Here is a 14,211-nt window from a genome sequence, read left to right on the forward strand (position 1 = left end):
GGATTACCACCTATGCAGTAATTAGGGGTTACCTTGTTTTTCCCAAAGGGTATGACTATACATTTTTTGGCATTTAGCTTAAGGCCATGGCTCTGGCACCAGTTATCCATTTCCATGAGACCTTTCTGGAGGATGTCTGTGTCTGATGGAGTGTCAATTATGGTGCCCAGTTTGCAGTCATCTGCAAATTTTGTCAGCCACAATCCCCCTATGTTTGCCTGCACTTCAGAAAAATAAATGCCGAACAAGAGGGGCCCAGGACTGAGCCTGTGGGACACTGCTCGTGACCGGCTTAGAGTCTGACATGGCACCAGCAACTCTAACCCTGTGTGTTCTGTCCTTGAGCCAGTTTGCAACCCATCTTGTGACATATGGGTTTACATCTAAGCTGGTGAGCTTTTCTATGATGCCCGAGTGGGGTATTGTCGCTTTGCTAGGTCAAGGTAGGCTGTGTGAACTGCCTTACCCTCATCAATGGCCTTGGTCGACTTTTAAGTTCAAGAGGCAGGATCTGCCCTTGACAAAGCCAAATTGGGTAGGATCCAGTGTCTGTAGGTCCCCAATGTCTTTATTTATGAGTTCCATTATGATCCTCTCCATAGCTTTGCAGACAAGGCTCGTCAAGCTTATGAGGCAGTAATCAGGGGTCCGAGAAGCACCGCCTTTGTGGAGTGGGACCACAGCTGCCATATGCCATTCTTATCCTGTAGTAAGGCTAAGATTAAACAGCAGCCTTATGTGTGGGTTTAGTTCCTCATTGAGTTCGTGTAGCACACAGCCGGGGACACCGTCCGGTCCCATTGATGCTGTGTTTTTGCTTTAGAGAGAGCAGCTCTCACCTGGGCATCTGAGATGTTTGGGAGGCTAGACTCTGGTGGGATAGATATTTCTCCTTTGGGGGAGGGAGCACTGAACCTGTCTGCCAGTATGATGGCAATGTCTGTGGGTTCAGTGATTTTATCATTTTGGACTAATTCTGAGCATATCTGGGAGTTTCCACCCAGGTTTCTAACATAGCTAAAGAAGGCTTTATGATTGTCTTTTGTGTCATTAGCGATTTTTCTCTCAAAGTTGGCCTTGGATGATTTTATGAGTGATCGTAGTTTTTGCTAGTATTGATCAGAGATGCCTTCCCATTTAGGGATTTTGCTCTGTCATGTAGTAGCTTTCTCCTCTTGTTGTAGAGTTTGTTTATGGCTGGAGTCCACCAGACCGGGCGCCTGCCTTTGGTGGAAAGGGTCTTGATTTTATTAGGGATTGCTTGATCCATACATTCCTGGAGGTGCTGAGAGAAGGCATTTGTAAGGGTTTCAGCAGCGTGGGTTGTGGTTTCCACTGGCTCAGGGGCCTTGAAGGATACCACTCCAGTCTTAAGAAGTGTGAAGTTTGCTTTTGAGAAGTTCTTCACTGTGGTCTTTTGCTGGGGTGGGGGATGTGGATCTCCAGTGAGATTAATTTATGGTCTGATCTCACCAATGAGGGATATACTTCCAGTGTGGAGCATTTTGTCCCCATGTTTGTGATGATCAGGTCTATTATATTTTCTCCTCTTGTGGGAATGGTGACTAGTTGTTCCATAGCATTTGAGTTTATGAACTCAAGAAACCTTTGGGTTAGGGTGTTGGGGCTTGAGTAATGTTCCCAGTCTATGTTTGGGTAGTTGAAGTCACCCAATATGATGGTGTTTGGAGAGACATTCATACTCTCCAGTGTCTTCAGGAAGGCTGTGTGGGTTTCCTGAGTTTGAGAAGGTGGTCTGTAGCATGTTACAAACTGTAGGGCAGTTTTACCTATGGTTAATTGCACCTGGATGGTCTCCGATGCACTAACCTGGAGGTGTGGGTATCCTTTATGAATATGGATACTCCCCTTTTGTGGTTCGGTCTGGATTTTGGGGCCGAACGCATGATATGAGGTATAACCTGATAGTGCTGGGGTGCTCTCAGGAGCCTTGAACCAGGTTTCAGTCACAGCACAGACATCGATGTTCTCCATACTGAGGAGGGCTTCGAGGTGCATCTTGAGGTTTAGACTTCTGGCGTTGAGCAGTATTACCCTTAGTTTTTCTCCATTTTTGTTTTCTAGGGCGGTAGGTTTATCATTTGAGCCTTGCCTAAAAAAGGCACTATGGGGGTGGCAAGAGCCTTTGCCAATATCCAGAAGCCCAGGGGTGACAGGTGCAAGCCCCTTGTCAAGCATGTCATCCCAGGCAGACAGACATTGGATCCTTAGAATGACACCAGTAATTAAGCCAATTATTAAAGCTGATCATTTTGTCTCTGTATTATGGCATCATTCTTGGTGAGGGTAGGAAACTGCTCAGGGTCAGGGTTATACCGGCCTGGGCTACATAATCTGAGAGCTCCTCTATGTCTCTTTTCATGTAGTCCAGGGAGGTCAGGTCGCTCACACCGGCATGGACAATGACTGAGTCATACTTGTACTTGCTGTGGAGTGACCTGAGTGCTTGTGTTATGTGGCGGATTCTAGCGCCTGACAGGCAGCTTACTGTGATCTTTTCCTTGTTCAGTCTGGTGAGTGGGACGTCAGTGTGTCTGACTATGGAGTCACCTATAACAAGTGTGTCTGGCATTGTGTTTGGCCTTAAGGGCTGTGACTGTTTAGCACACTGACTTTGAGAACTATGTGTTGCATGTCTTATGTCTTGAGGTGGCAGTTGCTTGGGTGTCTGCTTTGGAGGCCTCTGTAGTTTTGGTAGATTTTGATCAGTGCCTCCGAGTATGTCTTTGTGTGTTTATGTGTTTGTTTTGCAGTTGTGATAGTTCTATGTGAAACTGGGTTTGTGGTGTGCATGGTTTCCTTCTCCTCCTGTCTGGTCTTGCCAGTCCTGAGTTGAGAGAGCTCGGCCTCCAGTTTGGCTATATAGTTTCATCTCTCACATGTATTTGTGTTTTGTGGGAGAAGGAGTGGGTTGTCTGTGTACATGAGGCAATTGTAACATTGCCTCAAGATGCCCAGATTCACCAGCTGAACAGGAGAGGACGCTAGCAACTGACCCTTGACATGCTAGAAAAAGTGAAAAAGTTTGCTGTGTAACTGAGTCAGAAGGGACCTATAGGGAATGGGTACTCAAGGGGATTCTAGGCTAATGTAGTACTTGTTTAGTATACAAGTACTTTACCTATATAAAATGCTTTAGGAGCAAGTGCTGAGCTTTACCTATATAAAAATGCTTTAGGAGCAAGTGCTGAGCTTTTGAGATAGAGAATAGACTGTTTAGATTGCAAGTAGAGAAGTTCTAAGGGAAAAATTGAAAAGCAGACTTTATGGAGCCAGAAATAGTTTAACCTTGTTTAACCGGGCTGCCCGATGGTGCTCTATGGGCAACTCAGCTAAATCACGCAAAAAGCGTAAAGCGGGCTTTATAGCAGGGGGTTGAAAAGAGCTAGGAATTGACCCAAAATGGCCAATAGACTACAAGTTTCTGGCTGGAACCACTGCTCTAGGGACAAATAGGCTGCTCAGTGCTCCCCACTCCCACTGGTGAACAAAGAAGCTTCCCTTTATCCAAATAAGGATATGGAATAGCACAGGAACCAAGCCAAAGCCCAGAGATCAGCAAACTCTGAAGACTGGACTATTCTAGTTCAGTAAGGCGGGAAAACAAGATTTTTTTTTTTTTTTTTCTAAGGGGTCCAGTATCTGCTTGGGATGACGTGACTGACAGACCTCGATGCTTTGTCAGAGATGGCCTGCATCTGTCATCCCTGGGTTTCCGGGTACTGGCTAAGGCTCTTGCCACCCTTATAGTGCCTTTTTTAGGTGGTGTTCCAAAGACCAAATTACCACCATAACAGCTATAAATAAATGCAATCTGAGGATCATGTTGCTCAATGCTAGAAGTCTAAATCTCAAATTGCACTTGCCTGAAGCACTCCTCAAAATGGAGAACATCAACATTGTGCTGTAACGGAGAACTGGTTTAAAGCAGCAGAAAGCACCCCTGCACTACCAGGCTATATCTCCTTTTGGCCCCAGAACATGGACTGAAGTTCCAAAGGTGATGGTGTCTCCATATTCATAAAGGATATGCACACCTCCAGACTAGTAGCCCAGCAAAACACATCTGAGATACTTCAGGTACAACTAACATTGGGTAAGACGGCAATTCAGGTTGTAGCTTGCTATAGGTCTCCAACCATGTCCCAAGACTCTCACACCATATTCCTAAGCACCCTGGAAACTATTAAGATCCAACCCACATTCTCATACTAGGTGACTTCAACTAGACCTCCATCAACTGGGAAAACTACTCATTCACCAATGCACTAGCCCAACGCTTCCTGGAATTCATCAACTCCAATGCCCTGGACCAGCTCATTCTTACCTCCAGTAGAGGAAGCTACATCCTGGACCTGGTTATTACTAACATGGGCAACCATAGGTCTACACCAATAGTCAATTCCTCTCTGGTTAGATCTGGCCACAAACTAATCACCATAGAAATCCACATCTCACCCACATCCCCTGCAAAGGTATCTACTATGAAAAACTTCTCCAAAGCTGACTTTGGACTCCTAAAAACAGAGGTAGCTAACTTCACTGCACCCATGCTAAAGGAAACTAGATGTATGACTGCTGAATCATACACCAATGCACTGTACGAACACGTACATAAATGCATGGAACTAGCCATACCCAACAGAACCAAGATGCTCTCCTCCAAAAAAGGAAGCCAATCTGGTGGTCCCCTGCCATTAATAAACTCTACAAAAGAAGGAAGAAACTGTTGCAGAAAAAGGTGAAGTCCCAAGACTGGAAAAATTCCCAGATTAGCCTCAACAAAAAGTTGAGATCCCTCATCAACACCTCCAAAGCCAGCTATAAAGGTAGAATTGCATCAGACCGTAAAAACAACCACAAAGCCTTTTGTAGTTACATCAAGAATCTCTATGGCAATACCCAGATTTGCTCTGAGTTACTGCACAATGGTACCTCCTATACTGAGCCAACATATATTGCTAACATACTGGCCGACAGATTCAGTACCAACTTTACCCCCCCAAGGACCAATCTCAATACCAGAAGAAACCAGGCACCCAGCATTACTGCAGCACAGGTTAAAGCTGCATTGTCCAAGGCCAAGAATACAGCTTCCATGGGACCCGACAAGATCCCTGACTATGTTCTACATGAATTACAAAGTGAACTGGCACTACATCTGTGTGCCCTATTCACTCACAGCCTCACCTCAGGTTTTGGCCCTACTGAATGGCGCACTGCTACAGTCATCCCTCTCCATAAAGGAGGAGTGACTACAGACCTTGGAAATTATCGCACCATTAGCCTGACAAGTCTGATATGTAAGGCTATAAAGTGCATCATCATGGACTTAATTACCAACAATATAGGGAATCTCCAAACTCTAGATCCCATGCAGTTTGGTTTTGTGAAAGGTAGATCATGCCTGTCAACATGGTTGACTTCTTTGAGTCAGTCAGTCACCAGATCTGTGGACGAAGGTAAGGCAGTTCATACAGCCTACCTCGATCTGGCCAAGGCCTTTGATACCATTCCTCACTCAAGAATTATTGATAAACTCACCAAACTAGGTGTCAGCCCCTATATCGTTAGGTGGGCTGCAAATCGGTCACACATAGAGCTCACAGTGTGACAGTAGCAGATTCCAAGTCAGGCTGCTGACCAGTCACGAGTGGAGTCCCACAGGGTTAGGTTTTGGGTCCTCTCCTGTTTAGCATCTATTTCTCAGAAGTCCAGGCTACTCTGGCTGATCAAGTTTGCAGACAACTGCAAGCTGGGAGTCATTATTAACTCCCTAATTGATGCAGACATCCTACAGAAAGGCTTCACTGATACCAATGACTGGTGTCAAAACCATGGCCTTGAGCTTAATGCCAAAAAATGCATTGTCATCCCCTTTGGGAAAAACTCAGTTCCCACTAATTATCACATCGATGGGAGCCCACTGAACACTGAAGGCGTTATAAGAAATCTGGGGACACAGGTTGACAGGAATCTCTCCTTTGACCACCACATTGCCACTCTGGTCATAAAGTCTTTCTCTTTGGCACACCTCATTACCAAAGGTTTTGCATCCAGGAAGAAAGAGGTCATCATTTCTCTCTACTTTTCCCTCATTAGACCAGTCATAGAGTATAATGCCCCATTTGGCATGTACCTCAATAGACACCTGCAACAGCTGGAGAGGCCACAAAAGTACCTCACGAAGAGGATCCTAGTCCCTAAACACATGCCCTACACAGATGGACTCAAAAAACTCCAGCTATTCTCTGTCTCATATCGTCTACTAAGAGGCGATCTCTGCTTAACTTACAAAGCCATATCTGACCCAGATCTGTTAGAAATGCTAGATCTAAAGAAATCCCAATCCCTCCGCAACACATGCTCCAGAGACCTCAACCTCATTACCACAATCAATAGAACATGCTGGAGGGACAGGTTCATAACCCAGAAACTGCCATGCTCTGGAATAGACTTTACACATATGTCAAGCAGAGCACCTCACTGACCCCCTTCAAGAAAAATCTTTATGAGTGGATAGGGAATAGAAAGTTCACCCCAGGGATCATTCCAGTGGCTGTACTTGATAGAGGCACTGGAAACTAACATTGGTCAGCACAATGCCAGGGCACTTCTATGGGTTAGGCTTGTAAAGGCTCTAGGGCCATTAGACTAGTACCCACCTATGAACCTATGAGTTTAGTTCATCTGAACTACTACATGGCAGACACCATTGTGGCCTGTTGCTGTTAGTAGAGAAACTTGTGAAGATGAGAAGGACCCGTATAAAACTGTTATGGAAGTCTACAGTAACTTGCAGACAGAATAGGCTGAAAGTATTCTTGGTTATTTTAAAGGAGAACCTGTGGAAGGAAACAAGGCCATACTACAAGAAGTTCATAGTAGGAAAGCTAGGTTCAGGAGACTGAAAGCTGCAGACCAAATGTTAGTTTTGATCCTTTCCGCAGAAAGTACATTTTTACCTAAGAGGCAGGGTCCATTTGAAACACCAGAAAAATATATGATGTAGACAACAGGGTCAAATAAACTAGAAAGAGAAAACTACCAGTCTATTTCAACATACTAAACCAAGGAAAGAAACAATCCTCTGTAGTTAGCTTAATGGCAGAAACAAATAGGTTTGATAAAGGAAGAAAACTGACCAGTAGGGTAATAAGATACAGATATACATGGAGACAGGCATTTTATCAGTATTCACTTAATTCTAATATATTAATCTTAATCTATTCAGAGTGCATTAAACTGATGTTACAAGTTGCTGCTGCTGCTGTGTAATTGTGTAATGAAATGGCAGTGGGCAGGTGTATGTCATTCTCTTGCACTGAAAAGAGACGACACATGCTGTCGTTTGATGAGAATAGGAGACAAGGTGGTAATGAAATTTGTCCTTTTCCCCATTTTTGTACAGTCCCATGCTTATTGGGGGCGGGAGGTAAACACACTGTTTCCAGTATTTCTGTTTATTCAGTGAGTTTGATCTCTCCCAGGACTTTTGTTGCTAGTGTGGTACGATATACCATATCTTAATGATTCAGCGCACACACACACACACACACACACACACACACACACACACACACACACACTGATTCATCCCGGCTACATGTAAGGTGTGTGTGTGTGTGTGTGTGTGTGTGTGTGTGTGTGTGTGTGTGTGTGTGTGTGTGTGTGTGTATACTTCTGGCAGCCCTGTCCCATGAAGAAAAAGACACAGAATATTTTGCTTTTCACAGCTGACTACAGCTCAACAGCAAAAGAATTACATTTTCTGTGTAGTCTTATCCACACAATTTTTTTTCAAAATTTTATTTTATACATATTTGCTGCATTTCAAAGAAAGCACAATTGCACATTTTCTACAACTGTTGTACATTTCACTTAAAAATACTTTCAGATCATAAACTTTAAGATGGAGGTATAGTGACGTAATAGTAAAACATGATGCAAGAAATTTCTGGGAGCTCAACATGGGAAATATAAGAAATTAAACAAGTATAAAGCTGAAAATGAGTATAAAAGGTACTCTGATACATTTTGCAAAGATAGATATAACAATTCGGATAATGAACAAAACTTTGATTTTGCAAGAACAGTGGCCATTACATCCATTAGAGATGAAGAAGATAGGGAGTAACATGCAGGAGAAAGTATATCCACAGTGCTGAGAATCAACTATAATAAAAGACATATTTTTATCATTAAAATACAATATATGTGTGTGTGTGTGTGTGTGTGTGTGTGTGTGTGTGTGTGTGTGTGTGTGTGTGTGTGTGTGTACGTGTATGTGTGTTTGAAGACTGCATGAAAAACAGAAAATGGATGACAAAAAATGTATATTATGCAAGTACAGAAATGACATTAAGGAATACACTATTACAAACATATATTATGAGCTCTCACATTACCGCATTTCCATCAAAAGAATAAAATTATGTTCACTAAAATGCAATCTCCAGAAATAATCCAGTATTCTGAAAATGACAATAAACAGCAACATGAAAACTGTGTTAAACTAGAAAGTGTTATCCTATTGTTGTATTATTCCTCTAATGACTTGCAGTGTTATTGGTAATGCAGGGGAGACAAGCTTATCAGACTGGAAGGAAACAATTCAACAGTACCCCGGTCCCTGGGCAGAACTTGCAACTGATGAACTTATACTGACAATTCCAACTGACATGGTTTCCCAGCTAGAGAATCCAGAAATCCCCTTGGCCCTCTGGGACAAAATTATGAAATCAGTTGCTGAACTGGCTGCAGTAAGGACACCTTTTCCAAGACCAGAAAGAATTGTGGCAGATGTTCAGATCTCTGCTGGTAAGCAATATTTTTCTTTTCTTAATACTTGATGTTGTTGCTATGTGATACCTCATTAAAACAATACTTTCTGCACTGCTTCATTGTGCTTTTTATGATATTTTATTAAAAAAAAGTTAAGAAAAGGTATTTAAAAAAGGCATATCTACAAAGAGTTTGACATATGTAATTTGACTCTTTAGTTCTCTTTTAGTTGTTCTTCTTTCAGCTTTCCCCAGTTAGGGGTCGCCACAGCGGAACTCCGGTCTGTTAATGATTGGCAGTAGATTTTTACGGTGCCAGCTCGAAGCCCAACCTTCAACGAAGGCACACCCTATGCATGTCTTTCGAACGCCACTCAACTGTGGGGAGGACATGCAGACTCCACACAGAAGGTGCTCCAGCCGAGAATCGAACGGGAGAACCTCTTGCTGTGAGGCGACAACACTACTGCTGCACCACCGCAGCTAGTTCTCTTTAAGTAGATAGACATATTCAAAAAGCAATGTTTGTACTTGAATTTAATCTTCTAGTAAGGAATCCAGACCTGAATATTCAAACTCACACACACACACACACACACACACACACACACACACACACACACACACACACAAAATTTTGCCATAAAATAGCACAGCATTACAGCTGTTTGATTAGATGTTGTACACTTTTACATAATTTTGTTTCGATTCCCATGAGTATAAATCCCGTTTTACAGTAGCAAAAGGGAAATATAAAGAGCTTCTGTCTTCATGCATATTTTGTTCTCATTATTTAGTGGATGTTTTAACCCAGAGCCATTTTTGAAGATTTAATGGGTGAGATGCTAATTTTGCTTCTGAAACATATGGAATCAAACTCTTTAATTATGAGATGATGGAACAAGATTCAGACCAAGTGAACCAACTATATTGCCAGTGGTAACACATGGGCCATGCTGGCAGACATGTGACTCAGAAACAAAATCACCTGTCCTTGCTGGGACCTGAATGCATGCACCTGACTATAAAATGTAATGTATTCAGTACAATGTATACCATTCACTTCCACTGACAACTGTGCTATGAAAACATTGTTGGGGGTATTAAACCATGTGGATATAGTATGCAGTGCAGCAGGGTCACACTATGTGTCCCACAAATACATAGTGTTGTAGGTGCCCATAGATGGTGGGGATCACATCAGGCTATACTAAATACAGGCCTATAGGCTAGCCCTATATCCTCTGCGAGGACATTGAAATAATTATTAAAGAATTAATCCAGTATGACATAGGTGACATACTTTTACCAGATTGAGAACAGTTGGGCTTAGTCAAGGCAAGGTAACATCTATTAAATCTTTTTCCATTTTTTGTGATAATAACAGGAGTACTAGATGAGAGGCCATCAGTATACTTGGCATATTTTGGATCTGTCTAAGATCTTTGATGCAATCCCAGTATGTAGGAATTGTGCACAAATGATGTATACTAAATACTAATTGTTTTGTTACCTAGTAGGTAAACTGTTAATTAAATAACATAGCACAAGACGTAAGGGTTGAAGCTCTATTAGACCCAGCCCTGTAGAAACTCTCATTCAGCAAGACTCCATTGTAGACACTCCTCTCTTTGGGATCTTTCTTTCAGACATTAGAGAATGGAGGTAAGTTTGGATAACTAAATATGTATATGGTTGAATGGTTGGTACTATAGCTACATCTCCAGCTGATATAAATTAACTAAACTAGGACATGGATAGGACTCAGCCTTTTTCATGTAACTATCACATTATTTCAATGTGAATAATGCAGCATCCTTTAATGTGAGAAGATAAAATTACTTTTGTTAAAAAATAGCATAAAACACCTAAGAACCATGTGCATGATATGCTAAATTTCAATCACTGTCAAATCAATGTAGTTTAAAAGACTAATGGGTTGGCCATATTATATGTGAAAATACATCTAACTACTCAAGGGGAGCAATTTTTCCTCCGTACATCACATGATCTACTCTATAATCAAATATAATGCAGTATTCTTTAGATTTAGTAACAAACAGCTTTTGGAACTCAAAAAAATATGCAGACGATAAACTAAATTTAAGGGTTAGAGAACATATGCTATTCCAAAAGATTAATAGAAGTACATACAATGCCAATCTATGGGGTGACCCCTAACTTGCCTATATAAGATGATGACACCCCCAGTCCCTGTCTAAAAATCTGTGTCCTGAAAGCGCATCTGGAGGAGCAAATATAAGGATGATAACCTTATGATGAAAGTCAGTTTTAGAAATGAGAAAAGAGGGACAAGTAAATTACACAGCATCCTCCACACATATGGAATTAGTTCCTTTTGGGAATAAAACAATGGAACTCAGTAACATTTTATTTGTAAATCAAATTGGTGCATGCATGGAATCTAAAAGTGCTTATGCGGAATGACAGCAATCAAGTGCTTGAATACTGCTAGGTTATAAGCTAGTTATTACAACTTGTGAATCTCAGTTAAATGGCATGCTTATATTTTGTTATGCCTCACAGCTTACTGCTTTGATAGTTCGCCTGTTGTTATCTAACCTTAATGCTGTCAGCCATTGATAGTCATACTTTGACTGGTCCTAAATTTAATCTTTTAAATTTATGCATGAGGTCAGTTTTTGAAGTCTAGCATGTGTGAAATGTAGTCTTGCTTATGCTGTGAAGAAGCATCTTATATAATACAATACACCAAAATTTATATGAGTGTTTTACAAAGCATGTCAATCACTGATTAATCATAAAGTCAAAATATTTGACAGGTCAACAGTAAACAATTCAGCGCCATCCTGTCCACACTTTTCACAGATTGTTCCATTCCTAAGTGTTCCATTCTTAAGGTATGGCTGTTTTCCCAAATCGTATACATTTTGTCTTGTTAATGGTTAAGGCTGAGACTATTGTCAGACAGCTACCCTTCCAGCCTTATGGAGAAATTCTGACATGACAGATTAAAAGTTTTGAAATAAATAAAACATAGGCAATGTAGCTGCATCTACATATTGAAAGGTATTCGATTCCTATAACTTATCCATTAATGTATTGTAAACTGAGTGCAAAAACTGTTTTGCATGGCTCTCCTTTGCTAATGACTTTCAGATCAGACAGTACATAATTTAGTTTGACTTGCTTGATAACTCATAGACAATTAACATGCATGTGTGACAGACAAGTTCAGTTAATTTAAGAAGGAGGAGGTTGTACTGAAACAGATAAAATGTTTCTAATGATTCAGAAGCAGGCTCTGTGTTACCAGCCCACTGTTAATTTAAGTAGCATGGATGGCTTCGGCAGCACAGTGCTTCAGTGGTTAAGAATTCTGCCTCATCTGCACCCATGACACAGCAAGATAAAGCCCTGGCTACAGTTCAGGAGACCCAAGTTCAATCTGCACCAGTGGCACAGAGAGATAAAGCCCTGGCTACAGTTCAGGAGACACAAGTTCAGTTAGCAGTTTGCAATCTTGATGGCATGGACAGGGATAGTGCACCCATAGGCTGGGTCATTTGCATGAATTATAATCTGTCAAGAATTTAAAGAACCAGCAGGAAGTGCATGTATGGCGACTGGAAGGTGTGATTGCCCCAAGGTCTGTGTTGGGAACATATGCAGAAGTCAATCATCACTGTCAGCCTAGCCTACACATGTGACACCAACATGCATATGATTTCCATCTGTACACCTTGCAAGTGTTGTACAATTAGTTGCAATATGATGCCACTGTGCTGCTGCTCTGAGCCACAGGCACCAAGGAACATTGTACAGCTTTGCTTGATTGGAGGGGGGGGACCAAGCCCTTCCCAGACAAGAAAGAGCCAAGATATGATCCAGTTGGTGATTAGCACCAGAGATGAAGCAGTAAACGTGAGAGAGACTGAAGCCAGTGATGCTTTGGCATGGCAACAAAAAGCATACCCACCACAGCACTAAACTTGCCAACTGGGAGGTGTATGGTGGGGTAAAAAAGTTCTCCTTCACAACTCCAAGGTCCAGGTTTTGGTCCTTAACTCTGGACACTGTTTGTGTGCAATTTGCATGATTCCTCCTTGTCTGCTTGGGTTCCCTCTGGAAAGTTAGGTTTCCTCTCACTTGTCAAAATTATGGTGCTTGATTGACTTTGCTATAATATCAGTATACTTTGCATTTACCCCTTCCCTTATGGATCATGCTATGGGTGAAAACAGTCTATGATAATTAGCTTACTTACCCAGTTAACAAATAACTAAAATGGTCTAGAATATGGTCTCTCAGCTTTTAACAAAGCTAAATGCTCATGTTGACCCCTTCAGAACTTGCACATCTGTAGAAATCACATACTTGGCTCTACAGACAGAAATTCAAGACATTATTTCTTTTATTTCTTTTTTATTTAATTATTTTTGACTAGATAAACCCATTAAGGATAAATCTCTTTAAATGGGCAACCTTGGATCACCGTCTGGTTAAGTGACTTGCTCAAAGGTACACAGCAGGCAGATGAAGACTGATGGAACCAAACCTTGGACAACAACAGAATGAAGTTTGTTAGTAGTAATTCATAGCCTTTTCCAACCTTATGTTAAGCTGCCACATATCACTCTCTAGCATTTCTTCAGAGAGGAAAGTCCTAATGGTTCCAGACGTTAGGTGTGGTAAAAAATAGTTGCCTTTATTTATTTTTCCTTTGTGGATGAGGTTACTCCCGCTAGGCTAGTAGCTTCTGTTCAGTGTAGATCTTGAGTTGGTAAATATACTACTAGGAAAAATTTGGACAAGGCATCAGGGAACTTCCCCTACTCTTTCCAGTAAGGGAAGATATTTGGTGTTACACATCCTGACTTCCTGTTTCCTATCCAGGCACAGAGGCAGCCACAGGGAACTGGGAGAAAACACGGCTGCAAAGAGACAAGGCAATTTGGAAGTTAAATGTGTTGAAAATGAAGACAAAAATGGGAGACTTGCTACCAGAAATGTTTTCAGGTGATGTGGGAGTAGAAAAAATGTTGTCTGCTGATGGTGAGGATATCGGGAAGGAGATTTAGCTAAATGGATTCAGAAGAAAATTTCCAGAAAAATCTGTTTGAAATGGCAGAAACGGCAGAAAAATGTGTTATTTCAACCCTCCAGTTGGGAGGGTTGTGTGATAAGTATCTGGAGGAGCTAATTAACCAAAGTGAGCCAAAAAGTGGAACTGCTGTATCCTGGAGTGACGTCATGGAAAAAATAGAAGAGGTAGAAAAAGAAAAGGAAAGAAAAATCTATTAAAACCCATGATGAAAGAGAATTATGGACTGAGGGTTGGGAATGTGGAATCATTTTAAAAATAGAAAATGATAATGTGGTACACATACCTAGTATTATTAATGTGCATAGCAATAGAGGCTTT

General features: G+C 41.5%; 1 protein-coding gene across 2 annotated transcripts in view; it reads left to right on the forward strand.

The window, feature by feature from the left end:
* Window positions 1-14,211, forward strand: part of LOC122806471 (TRPM8 channel-associated factor homolog) — a 653,565-nt gene that overhangs the window by 449,912 nt on the left and 189,442 nt on the right. For both annotated transcript variants that reach the window (XM_044076949.1, XM_044076942.1), the window contains exon 6: window positions 8,602-8,841. In XM_044076949.1, the coding sequence (XP_043932884.1) occupies window positions 8,602-8,841 (240 nt within the window). The remainder of the gene's footprint in view (window positions 1-8,601; window positions 8,842-14,211) is intronic.

The sequence above is a fragment of the Protopterus annectens genome, chromosome 1.part1 (assembly GCF_019279795.1).
Source record: "Protopterus annectens isolate FY-2018-M chromosome 1.part1, PAN1.0, whole genome shotgun sequence".
Lineage (NCBI taxonomy): Eukaryota > Metazoa > Chordata > Ceratodontiformes > Protopteridae > Protopterus > Protopterus annectens.